This window comes from Octopus bimaculoides, chromosome 25, assembly GCF_046866305.1.
Source record: "Octopus bimaculoides isolate indiv1 chromosome 25, ASM4686630v1, whole genome shotgun sequence".
In the NCBI taxonomy this organism is placed as follows: domain Eukaryota; kingdom Metazoa; phylum Mollusca; class Cephalopoda; order Octopoda; family Octopodidae; genus Octopus; species Octopus bimaculoides.
In genome coordinates, this window is record NC_142952.1 from 15,760,153 (window position 1) to 15,774,318 (window position 14,166).

General features: G+C 40.7%; 1 protein-coding gene across 2 annotated transcripts in view; it reads right to left on the reverse strand.

Annotated features, from left to right (window-relative positions):
• LOC106882869 (monocarboxylate transporter 4) overlaps nucleotides 1-4,008 on the reverse strand; it is an 85,837-nt gene extending 81,829 nt beyond the window's left edge. Inside the window, exon 1 of one of the 2 annotated variants that reach the window (XM_014933674.3) lies at nucleotides 3,749-4,008. In XM_014933674.3, the coding sequence (XP_014789160.2) occupies nucleotides 3,749-3,849 (101 nt within the window). In that variant the 5' untranslated portion in view covers nucleotides 3,850-4,008. The remainder of the gene's footprint in view (nucleotides 1-3,748) is intronic. The other variant, XM_014933681.3, reaches the window with a different exon arrangement.
• Between the last annotated feature and the right edge of the window lie 10,158 nt (nucleotides 4,009-14,166).

Consider the following 14,166-nt stretch of genomic DNA (forward strand, 5'->3'; position numbering starts at 1 on the left):
AGAGAGTGACAGAGACAGTGAGTGATGACGGCGTTCGATTTGTGTTTTTAAACGTTAATCATATTGCAAGTAAAGTAGACACATAGATACATACACACATTGTTAAGTTAAAAGCGGGAGAGAGAAGGGACACAAAGGAAGTGAAAGTGGAGGAGAGAAAGCGAGAGAGACAGTAGATACATAGATCCAAAGAAAAGTTTATACATAAACACAGCAAATATTGAATGTCACTTTCACTTTTCATTACCACACGTGGATAAAATTAACTCGCAAGTGGCTGAGTATTCCACAGACATGCATATCATTAACGTAGTTCTCAAGATTCAGCCTCGCATAGAATATAACAAAGCTGACCCCTTTCAATTACAGCTACAACTCATTTTGGCCAGCTGAGTGGACTGGAGCAAGGTAAACCTTCAAGTGATTGGAAGAAAACGGGGGGAAAAAACCTTTATAGAGACAGGAAAGTCTTTTTAGTCGTTAGTGATGGGGGATCTATTTTAAAACAGGGGCCACATTTTTCATTAATGTTTTACGTAGTGTTTTTGGTACGGAAAGACTTTCAAACTTCGTATACTTATCTATTTTGTGTTATAGAACAGAAAAATATTTTTGTATTCGAATTTATTTCATGTAAAAAATTGTCTTATTTCGATAATTTCAACCAATCACTGACAAGTATTCAGTTGTTTATATTTACTCCTTTGGCTGATTAAGCGATGTAAAGCGTATTTAATCTCCATACCTTCGTTTTATTTGCTTTTTTCATTTTAAATTTGCTTTAACCCTAACCCTAACCCTAACCCTAGGGTTAGGGTTAGGGTTAGGGTTAATTGTTTCAGAATCGTTTGTTTATGTAGTCGGCACTTAATGTATACCGGCTGAATGGACGTCAGTGATTGGTTGAAATTACAGAAATACGACAACTTTAACATGGAATAATTTATGGATTTCTTTTTTTTTTTAAGAAGACTAAGAGAAAAAGATATTTTATATGACACATTCTACCAGTGTTCCAAGTTTCAAAGTGTTTCGTTAATGAAAAATGTGGCCCCCGTTTTAAAAAAGACCCGTGGTGGGTGTTAATCCGGTCCTAACAGCGGCATTTGCGGGTTTCGCAGATCTGGAGGCCAAGCCCCCAAATAAATATCGACGCACAGGCTGTAGTTATCAAACTGAGCGTGAGTCGAGGGCGAATACACGACGGAATAGCAATTATTTCATCTTGGCTTTCACTGCTTATACTAAACACTTGACATTTTTACCTTACGCTATGAAACATTTCCTTTCCTTTCACTCTTTAAAAAATGGCACTCCGTCGGTTACGACGACGACAAAGTTCCTGGTTATCTGATGATCGAACAATCTCCTCATAAATTTAATGCGCAGGTGGCTGAGTACTCCGCAGATATGCATACCATAAGGTAGTTCTCAGGGAGATTCAGCCTCACACAGAATGTGACAAGGCTGGCTCCTTTGAATTACAGGTACAACTCATTTTTTGCTTTTGTCAGCTGAGTGGACTGCAGCAAGGTGAATGACAATTAGACTGAAATACGATCGATTTTTTTCTAGCTCGAGTGTTAGTTCTCTCTTCTTTCCCCCAACCTTGGTACTTATTCACCTTCTTTCATAGTTCTTCATGTCTTTCAGTTGGTGGGGAAAGACCATGTTTTTTTTTCAGGCACGTTTAACGTTTTCTCTACAAACTACAAACGAGACCCAATCCCTTCCTTTTTTTCTCTTTTTTTTTCATACAAAGACTAATACAAATTTCGAACGGTTTATAGCTGTGAAAAGAGCCTAGAAAAATGGGTAATAGCCCCTACAAAATGGGTGGAGAAGAAAAGTTGCCAACAGGTGGATACACGAAATTCAACTCTGTACTTTAAAGAGTGTATTCTACTATAGCCTCAGGACGACTGAAGCCTCGTGAGTGGATTTGGTAGACGGAAACTGAAAGAAGCCTGTCATATATATATATATATACTATATTTTTATGTGTGTGTGTTTGCGTCTGTGTTTGTCCTCCTCCCACCATTCTGACAACCGATGTTGGTGTGTTTGTATCCCGTGACTTAGCTGCTCGGCATGAAAGCCTGATAGAATAAGCACCAGGCTTACAGGGAATAAGTCCAGTGGTCGATTTCTTCGAATAAAGGGCGGTGCTCCAGCATGGCCACCGTCAAATGACTGAAACAAGTAAAAGAATAAATGACTACCAGAAGAACGTTCCGTACCACTAAACCAGGAGGGTTCTTTGAATGTGCATGATATATTATTATTATTACTATTATTATTATTATTATTATTATTATTATTATTATTATTATTATTATTAAGGCGGTGAACTTACAGAATCGTTAGCAAGCCGGGCGAAATCCCTAGCAGCATTTCGTTCGTCTTTACGTTCTGAGTTCAAATCCCGCCGGAGTTGACTTTGCCTTTCTTCTTTCCGGGGTTCGATAAAATAAGTACAACTTAGGTACTGAGTTCGATGTAATAGACTTTCCCCTCCTCCCCCAAATTTGCTGGTCTTGTGCCTTAGGTGTAAGAATTATTATCATTATCATTACTACCATCATCATCATTACGACAGCCAACTCGGGTATTGTGTTGAATTATACAGTAATTAGTTCCCCATAAAATGCTCTTCTTAATATAACGTCCAGTACTGTTGTCATATAAGTTGATTCTGGCTGTTAAGATGAATATTCTGCAATTTTATTATCCTTAAATTAAGTTAGTTACAACGGGTCTAATCGCAAACCGAAAACTAAGCCTAAGAAATAAACAAATGAATGAATAAATAAATAAATCCAAATAATCAGACCGGAAAGTTTCACAAAAATTGATAACATATATTCCTTTTAATTTGAAGTTTCTGTGTTTGAGGATTTAAGCCATAACTTTAGCTTATATCTAAATCCGATTCTGCTAAAACCCTTACTGATGTTCATGGTTCGTTGTACAAACCCACCTTATCACCCTTTTTTCCATATTTTAAAATGTAAATATCCAAAGTTTTGAAAGATAAAAAAAAAAAAAGGAAAAGTACCCTTTTACAAGTTCAAAATTCTGACAGAGTAATGGGAAGGGCAGTCACTTTTGATTGCTATTTCAACAGAAAGGAAAAGTTGGTGCATGAAAAGTTAAATAGTTTATTGATATTATATCCACACTGAGAAGCAAAAGAAAATTTTCCGTGGAGCCGAGCTGAAAGAAACCACTGCAAACCTCTACCATACTTCTCTCAAAATTACTGAAGTTGTGTATAAATTAGAAGGATTATTGTTGTTGCTATCATCATCATCACCACCATCACTAAAGGGGTGAGCTGGCAGAGTGGTTAGCACGTCTCTGCGTTCTGAGTTCAAATGTCGCAGAGGTCAACTTTCCCTTCCATCCTTTCGGGCCCGATAAAATAAATACCAGTTGAGCACTGGAGTTGATGTAATCGACTTGCCATCAGCCCCGAAAATGTTGGCTTTGTGCCAATATTTGAAACTATTATCAATGAAAGCAATGATTTGGCAGAATCGTTAGCACGCGGGACGAAATGCCGTTAAACATTCTGTCTGTTTTCACGTTCTGTGTTCAAATTCCGCCGAAGTTGACTTTGCCTGTCATCCTTTCTTCACCGATGAAAAAAAAAGAAAAAAAAAGTGCCAGTCAAATACTGGGCTTCAGCTCCCTTCAAAATTATTGCCCCCATGCCAAAATTATAAAGAATTATTATTATTGTTACCTTTCATAAAGTGATAGTTTTGCTTCTACTTCATCGTCAACAGTATCTTCTGGCGGCTCTGTACTGTCAACGTCTTGGGTATTTGGCATAGAAGTTTCCATTTGTTATTTAAAAATACACACATACATGCATATACATATATATATATATGTATATATATAAATATACACACACACACGCACGCACGCACGCACGTTTAAACTGCTGCTGTCTAGAGAGTGAGAGAATTACGTGTGCAATTAAGAGAAATCGTAAATAAATGACGTTTCACAAAACTACTTGCTGCGAGAGAGAGAGAGGGAGAGAGAGAGAGAGAGAGAGAGAGAGAGAGAAAAGAATTCAAAAATTAATAATAAAGGGAGGGGCACGTAACTCATAAGACGCAACAAGTTTCTCGTACACGCATGTATACGCAGGCACATTACCAGCGTGTGTGTGTGTGTGTGTGTGTGTGTATTTGGGTGTATGTGTATGTGTGTGTGTGGTATTTCTACCACCGTAATCCAGCTTTTCACAAATTCACTGGGACAGAGCATTTCCCACTCCATTCACTTGGTTGTAGAGCGAACTTCTTAATTACAGCCATACTTACGCCTGTATGAGTGTGTGCGTGCGTGCGTGCGTGCGTGTGTGTGTGTGTGTGTGTGTGTGTGTGTGTGTGTGTGCGTGCGTATGTGTGAGAGCTCATCGTTCGACAAAACCCATCAAACCAGGTTGCAGTCGAATGACTGAAACAAGTGAAGGAATATAAGTATAGTGGCTGTGTGGTAAGAAGCTTGCTTCCCACTCACATGGTTCCGGGTTCAGTACAACTGCGTGGCACCTTATGCAAGTGGATTTTCTAGACGTAAGCTGAAAGTAGCCTTTCGTATATCTGTGTTTGACCCCCACCACCATTTCACAACCGGTGTTGGTGTGTTTTCGTTCCTTTAACTTAGCAGTTCGGCAAAAGAAAACGACAGATTAAGTTACAGGCATAAAAAAGTCCTGGGGTCGATTTGTTCGACTAAAAATTCTTCAAGGTGGTGCCCCAGCATGGGTGTAGTTATACACACACACACACACACGTATATTGATCGAAATGGTAAGACAACAAAAGAATGAAAGAGACCACGATATTATGTAAATAGAGGAATTTATCTCTTTTACTCTTTTACTTGTTTCAGTCTTTTGACTGTGGCCATGCTGGAGCACCGCCTTTTAGTCGAGCAAATCGACCCCAGGACTTATTCTTTAGAAGCCTAGTACTTATTCTATCGATCTCTTTTGCCGAACCGCTAAGTTACGGGGGCATAAACTCACCAGCATCGGTTGTCAAGCGATGTTGGGGGGACAAACACACACATACAAACACACACACACACATACATATATATATATACATATATACGACGGGCTTCTTTCAGTTTCCGTCTACCAAATCCACTCACAAGGCTTTGGTCGGCCCGAGGCTATAGTAGAAGACACTTGCCCAAGATGCCGCGCAGTGGGACTGAACCCGGGACCATGTGGTTGGTAAGCTAGCTACTTACCACACAGCCACTTATGTGACAATTATTCGGAAGCCATGATAAAACTCCGAGTTTTATCATGGCTACCGAATAATTGTCACATATTATATTTACACACACACACACACACACACACACACACACACGCATACACACACACACACACACACACACACACACACACACACACACACACACACACACACACACACACACACACACATATATATATATATATATAAATTGATAGCGATATTTTTGTTCTGTGTGTATCATGAATATCGCTATCAATTTAGAGAAAAGTTTGTAGTTTTGGAATCAGTAGTTCTTTGGCTGCTATTTCTGAATTCTCAGTATGTTGGAGAAGCAGGATTCTGCTAATCCCTATATATTTATGATTATAAATGGTTCTACCGATAAGGTTTTTTTCATACTGAGCTACCCGGCAAAATTGTTAATTATTAATTTTATTACTAATTGACGATTCCCTGCCCTGTATATCTATCTATCTATCTATCTATCTATCTATCTATCTATCTATCTATCTATCTATCTATATATATATATATATATATATACATACAGGGTGCGGTGAATATATTGTCGTCTAAGTTACGCAAAAATGAAAATAACAGTAACATCTCATTTTAACTGATATATTTACCAAAATTACATAAAAATATCTAGAAAACTAAAGAGTAAATTTATTCCATAAAATCGTTATAGGCTTCAACCGCGGCCTCCAGGCGACTTCGGAATCTTCTGCAACTCTTCTGTCTATATTCTGGAAATAACAGCTAAATTCACTTCCAATTACTTCCTACCCTCTTAAGCAAAGACACACAAAGTAATGTCTAAAGTGAATTCAATCTACGTGATATAAATCCTCAACCTGTTCCATAGATCTGCTAGAAATAACAACCAAATTTATTTTTATTTTTCTTTCTAACCCCCCCCCCCCCCCCCCGCCGCATAAAATCAAATACAAATGCTGCCATAATCCTTGCCTTCAGTTCATCTTTGGTGTTACAAGGAGTTTTGTTGCTTTCTCACTCAACTGCGCCCCATACATAATAATCAGGGGGCGGGGGTTGCAGTCCGGGGAGTTAAGTAGCCAGATGTTAGGAGTGATGAGGTCACAGAAATTACCTGACAGCCATGAATGAGTTCTCCTGCTTGTGTGACACAGTGCAGAGCCCTGTTGCTAGACATAGGGTCTGCCGGCAGTCACTCTCTTGACCCAGGGCAGCACTACCTCCTCCATGCACTTGATACAGGCCTTTGTGATGAGATTGAGGCTGTGTGGGAAGATGAATGGAGGCATAACGTCACCATCACTAGTGATCACTCCAAACACCATGATGTTGACTGGATGTTTGATTTTCATCACTCTCGGTACATGTCCTCAGATTGCACTGTCCTCAAATTGACGCCCAAACACTCTGAAATGTTTGGATTGGAGCTTCCGGTACGAAAAGCAAACAGTACAACATGTCGTTTTCAAATTTTTGGCAGAGTGAATTACATCGTGGCGATGTTTTCTCACAGACGGTTCCCTACTAACCCTACAATACTGTGTAGTCAACAAAATCAAAAACAAACAATGCGTATGCGCGAAATAAAAAATATGAACTGGCGACAATTTTCTCATCGCACCTCGTATCTCTCTCTCTCTCTCTCTCTCTCTCTCTCTATATATATATATATATATATATATATATATATATATATATATATTGATAGAAAAAACAACAAGAGAAAGAAAGAGACCTCGATATTATGCAAATAGAGGAATTTATCTGTAAAAATATGGGACACTTATTCGGTAGCCATGATAAAACTCCGAGTTTCGGATGACGGGGCGGAAACCCACGCCGCCATCTCTTCAGTTATCTCGAATGGCCAGATAACTGAAGAGATGGCGGCGTGGGTTTCCGCTCCGGCATCCGAAACTCAGAGTTTTATCATGGCTACCGAATAAGAGTCACATATTTTTACAGATATATATATATATATATATATATATATATATATATATATATATATATATATATATATATATATATAGAGAGAGAGAGAGAGAGAGAGAGAGAGAGAGAGAGAAAGTGAGAGCGAGAATGAGAGATAGATAGATAGATAGATAGATAGATAGATAGATAGATAGATAGATAATAGTAATAAATATTAAAAAATATGTAAATATATCTTTATAGAATCCACTTGCTTGCTGCTTGTCAAGCAAGTCTGAAAGTCTTTGTCTTTGCCTCTCCGCACTGGATGATTAATGGGAAACACTTGTTTAGGATTTAACCTACATCCTGGCCATAGAGTGTATAACATGGCATTTCTTTCTCCAGCCTCTTCGACTTTCTGTCGGCAACCGAAGCGCACCTTTCGGCCGAGTCAAAGGGACGATGTCACCTTTACCCTTTCTTCCTCTCTGTCAGTGTAGTGCAATCCTTACTCTTTCTCTGTCTACCAGCTGAACGCAACTTCCACACTACTGACTACTAACCAGCGAGTGAAATCTTGTCACTATCAACTCTGTACCGTTACTGCTGTCGTACTAACAACTGCGGGCAAATAACTCTGTAAATATTATTCTGTATTCTTAGGTGTTCTTTTTCGCGTGGTATCTCCAACGTGAGAAACTTACAATTTCTATTTTCACTTCAACAGTAGTGTTATGTTTCCCTCGGACTGACTCGCAGAGATAACATAACGAGTTATACAATTTAATTATTACATTTATTGTTCAATTACATACAAAGAACGCACTCACCCAATGTTCGTTATGAATAAACAAAAGTCATGTCCGCCATATATATATCAATGACATTTTACTACGACAGTCCCACAAGACAACAACAATGAAACAATGAACTCAGACGAACCACATGACACACGGAACGTCAGACGAATTACATATCTAACAGTCCATATAACACCTCCCCACTGAAATTGATGCTACACAAGAAGTATCAACAGCAAAGTCTCTCTTGGGTTTTACGGGTTCTCTTGGACCGTCTTGGGTTGTCTGGTCCATACTCTGGAACGGGTAACATGGTCTTGGGTCTGGTTTGTCTTTGTGTTAGTGGCACAGTTTCCGAGATCTCCATCGGGTGATCTGTTGCAAATTCAAATACAGTGTTTTCTGCATCACCAGGTTCATTGTCTTCCTCAGGTGTGTGATCCCGCGTTCTTTGCACCAGCTCTGGAACTCCTCAGACGTAAAAGTTGGTGCGTTATCGGTGACCAGTGTGTGAGGAAATCCGAAGTGCGCAAAGTCTTCCTCAAGCAGATTCAAAGTGGCTTTGGAGGACGTGGAGGAAGTGGGATGAATGCATGGGTACTTGGAATAAGCATCTGTGATCACCAGCCAATCTCTACCCATAAAATTTATTGCATGGTCCAGATGTAAGCGGCTCCACGGCTTTTCTGGTAACATCCATGGGTGAACTGGAGGCTTAGATGGCTGCCTTTGATGTTCGTTACATGAATCACATCGTCGACTGGCTATCTCTATAGCAGCATCGATACCAGGCCAATATACAGCAGTTCTTGCTAGCTGTTTCATGCGTTCCATGCCAAAGTGTCCGAGATGCAGAAGATTGAGGATCTTTGGCTGCAAGCTATGTGGAATCACAACTCTAGATCCATGTATAAGGCATCCATGACAGATACTAAGTGAGTTTGATAACTTACGGAACTTGTTGACTTCGTCATTGATCTCCATGTTCTTTGGTGGCCAGCCTTCACGGACGTAGCGCATCATTGTAGATATCACTGGATCTTTCCCTGACTCTTGACGGAGGACGTTAGCATCCACAGGTTGGACTTGAATACTAAGAGCTTTGCATGTGATGACCCCGAACACACACACACACACACACACACACACACACACACACACACACACACACACACACACACACACACACACACACACACACACACACACACACAGATCAAACCATTTTGATTCAAACTCCTTGGTACTATAAGTTTCAAGCGTGTGGCTAGTCTTGAGTCATTCTACTTACTCGTATATATATATATATATATATATATATATATATATATATATATATATATGTGTGTGTTCGTTGGTTATGTTGAGGCACAAATATTCTCAAGTTTCACTGGTCCTACTCCCGAACTATACGGTCGTTATATCGACGACTGTATCGGTGCCACCTTACTCTCCCGCGAACATCTTGACTCGTTCCTCTCTTTTATCCTGCCCTCCACTTCTCCTGTACTATCTCTGACACCTCTGTCCCCTTTCTCGACATTTCGGTCAGCATCCTTCAATCCGCTCTTAGCACCTCCATCCACTACAAACACACAGACTCACACTCCTATCTCAACTTCTCCTCCTCCCACCCTAAACACACAAAACTTTCCATCCCCTTATTCCCAATTCCTCCGTCTACGCAGACTTTGTAGTGACAGCCATGACTTTGAGACTCAGTCTCAACTCATGGCTCGCCACTTTAGCCTGCGTCGATATCCACCCACCACCATCCACACCGCCCTTGCCAGAGCACGTTCCGTGGACCGTGCATCTGCTCCCTCCCCCGAAACCGCTCTGCCGTTTCCCGCCTCCCTTTTCCCCTCACTTACCATCCCACCACCCTACCCCTCCAACGCTCCATTCTCCGAGCTTTCCGGCGCCTCCAGTCCGACCCCTCCACCTCCCACATCTTCCCTAATCGACCCCTCCCCTCCTTCAAAGGAGCCCATAACCTACGAGACCTCTTGGTCCACTGCTTCTTCCCCAACCCAACCTCCCAACCTGGCTCGTTCCCTTGCTCCCGCCCACGCTGCCGCACTTGCCCTTACCTCTCCAACACCACCCTCCTCACCAGCACCCATCACCGACCCTATCGCATCACCGACTCCTTCACCTGCACTTCCACTAACATTATCTATTGTATCTCCTGCTCTCTCTGCCATTCTCTGTACATCGGACAAACGGGGCGCCGCCTGGCCGACCGATTCGCGGAACACCTCCGAGACATCAACGTTGGCAATGACACCCCGGTGTCACGCCATTTCCGTTCTGCCGGTCACTCCTTGCAGCAACACCTGTCCGTGTTTGGATTGTCCATGCACAGGGGCCATCCGGACTCCCGTTTACGCCGTGAACAGAAATTAATTTTCTCTCTTCGCTCCTTTGCGCCACATGGGCTCAACTCCCCTCCCCTCTTCATCTACCCCCTCCTCCTGCCTCTCTCCCCCACCCTCCCTCCTACCACCCATCTCTCCCCTCTCCTCCCACCCACCTGCTCCGACTCCTACTTCTCTGTACGTCTCTTCACTCCTACTTCTCTTCACTCCTACCTCTTTTCACTCCTACTTCTCTTCATTCCTACTTCTCTTCACTCCTACTTCTCTTCACTCCTACTTCTCTTCACTCCCACTTCTCTTCACCCCTACTCTTTCTCTCCTCTCTCTTACTCTCTTACTCTCTTACTCTCTTACTCTCTCTCACTCTCTTCTCTCTTCCTCTCTCTCTCATTCTCTTCTCTTGCTCTCTCTCTCTCACTCTCTTCTCTCTTTCTCTCTCTCTCACTCTCTTCTCTCTTTCTCTCTCTCTCACTCTCACTCTCTTTCTCTCTCTCTCACTCTCACTCTCTTCTCTCTCACTCTCTTTCTCTTCCTCTCTTTCTCCTTCCTCCCATACCCACCTTCCCCCTCTCTTATATCCACCTTCCCCTTCCCCCTTCATCGTCAACCCTCCCTCATAAGCTCATCCCACCCCACCTCAACACACTCCTACTCTACCTTCCCACTCACCCCATCCAATTCCTTACACTCACCCCCTACCCACATACCCCTACCTCTACCCCCACCCTCAGCCTAACCCACACTCCACCCATGTCTTCCCCACCTCCCAACACCCTCACATCACACCACGCACACACTACAACTGACCAACTCCTTCCTCCCTCCCCATTTTCACACATGCATACGTCAAGATCACCAGCCTTCTCTCTCACACACAGCTCCTCGTTCTTCGATCACCGTTCTTTTTCCCTCTTTGTTATCTCCCCCTTTTCTTAGCTCTTCTGTGTAAACTTTCTAACTTCCGGCCAGCAGAAGCTATGATAGATCGTTGACCAAACACCATTCAATTTTTTTTCTCCGTGTTTTTCTCCTTGTTTTCTCCGTATTCTTTCTGACAGCGGCGACAACTACCTCCCAACATTTTCTCTGACCACGTGGACCTGAGAACAAAGATAAGAACTGATGTCGCGTCCAAACTAATAACACCACGTGATCTGAGATAATCAACAAAGACCTAACATCTAGATATCATCTTGAATTTATCTCATTTCCTGTTACCTGATCTCCAAATGCCTGAAGAACGAGGTTTGTTGTACGAACTTACGACACTTTAAATTGCATGTAGCCGAGTCAAATAACTAGCGGGACCCGTGAATATTTTAATGGTAAACCTGTTGGGCTATTTCTGAAAACTTTATCCAAAAATCCTGAAAGCGTAGCCTGTGTTGAGTCTGTATGGAAAGATAGTCGCTCATTTGCTACTCATTGAAAGTGAAAGAAATTGAAATACGATGATTACTTAATGCTCTTTATATATCTTCTACACAGTTTTATAGGCAGTTTTATAGACTGTTTTATAGACAGTTTTATATGCATATATGGGTACAGGACGTCACAAAACGTAAACTACATGAAATACCCAAACAGCATGAATCATGAAACACGATAACAGCATGAAATACGAAAGCAAACTTGGCTATGCGAACATCGAGAGAAACAAAAGGAAAACCAAACAAGTAACATAAAGAACGACCCTTCACCAGTTGTTGGCTGTTCATCTACTCCACATTTCGAACAATCAACGACAATATAAGGCTTTGAAAAACAGTTGCTCCCGCGAACCTAAATAAAATTTGGGATTTGCGGAGGGTCAAAGTTGGTAACAAAAACACAACACTCATAAAATAAATATTCTTTATTTTTCCATTTTCCCCATAAACAAAAAATATCTCGTACATATGATACAACCTTTAGTTAAATTGTATATATCTGCCACGTAAATAAGCGTGAATATTTCACGGAATTGCGCATGCGTTAAGTGACATAAAAAACTTGGTTCAATTTAAAAAAAAATATGCTTTTCACTATCCATTCACGATCACCACCTCCATCTCCACCACCACCACCTCTCTCCACTTTCTCTCTCCTCTTTCTCTCTCTCCCCTCTTTCTTTCTCTCTCCCCTCTTTCTTTCTCTCTCCCCTCTTTCTTTCTCTCTCTCTCTCCCCCCCTTTCTCTCTGCCTTTCTTTGACCCCACCATCAGAACATCACAACTCTGCTAAAATTATTACGTTCCCCCTACCTCACTTCATGGACGCTTCTTTCTCTATATCTCTTTCTCCCTCTTTCTGTTTCGCTCTTCGCCTTATCCTCTTTTTCTCTCTCCCTTTTCTTCCTCCTTACTTTCCCTTTAACTAATTACATGAAAGCATTACAATTACATTCCCTCTACCTCATGTCATGGACGCTTCTCTCTCCCTCCTTTTGTCCCTCCCTTTTTTCTCTCTTCCTCTTTTCTTTCTCCCTCTCTTTCTCTAATCACGCGAAAACGAAACCGACGGGCTAAGTAACGCAATGACAAGCAGAATCATTAATATATATATATATACATATATATATATATATATATATATATATATATATATATATATATATATATATATATATATATATATATATATTAAAACATAGGGTAAAAGATCATATATTAATTAATATCGATTTATTACCATGAAGCGAGTACATTTAAAGAATCAAAGAGATTCAGAAACAATATTTGAAATCTCAGGGGATTAAAGTATATGTATATATATATATATATATATATATATATATATATATATATATATATGTCTGTCATACCGGCCATGATGAAATACCACAAGGTATAGAAAATACGTATTCGCCTTTATATATTTAATCCGTTATATTGAACACTCAATATTTCATATATTCAATAAGACATATTCCATATATTCAATAAGACATTCAATACTTTATTTCATTGTACCATCCATTTTTATATTATATATTATATATTCCATATTCTATATCCCACATTAATTTTACAAGAATATAAATAAAACATAAAAAACAGACAGAGTTGGAATTCTTTTAAATAAAATAATATATTCCTCTATACACGATCATACAAAACCCCTTTTTTGTATTTATTTTTACTCGCACACACACACACACACACACACACACACACACACACACACACACACACACACACACACACACATATATATATATATGCATATATGGGTACAGGACGTCACAAAACGTAAACTACATGAAATACCCAAACAGCATGAATCATGAAACACGAAAACAGCATGAAATACGAAAGCAAACTTGGCTATGCGAACATCGAGAGAAACAAATGGAAAACCAGACAAGTAACATAAAGAACGACCCTTCACCAGTTGTTGGCTGTTCATCTACTCCACATTTCGAACAATCAACGACAATATAAGGCTTTGAAAAACAGTTGCTCCCGCGAACCTAAATAAAATTTGGGATTCGCGGAGGGTCAAAGTTGGTAACAAAAACAGGAGAGTGGAGACCTACAACGAACCAAACGAAAACAAACACGGAGGGCCGTTAGGCCAGACGAGGTAAGGTCAGCCGCACCCGGACTAACGCCGGCAGCTACATCGCCAACTATACGACCAGTGGTGATAACGACGGCGATAACACGCCGGATCATTGCGCCATATCAACTGAGTCAGCAACGGTATTACCAACAGCATCCCCAGCCTATCAGAGATATACCAGGAGTGCGAATATAGCCACATCCCTAGTCTGTAAATATATTGGATCAGCCAG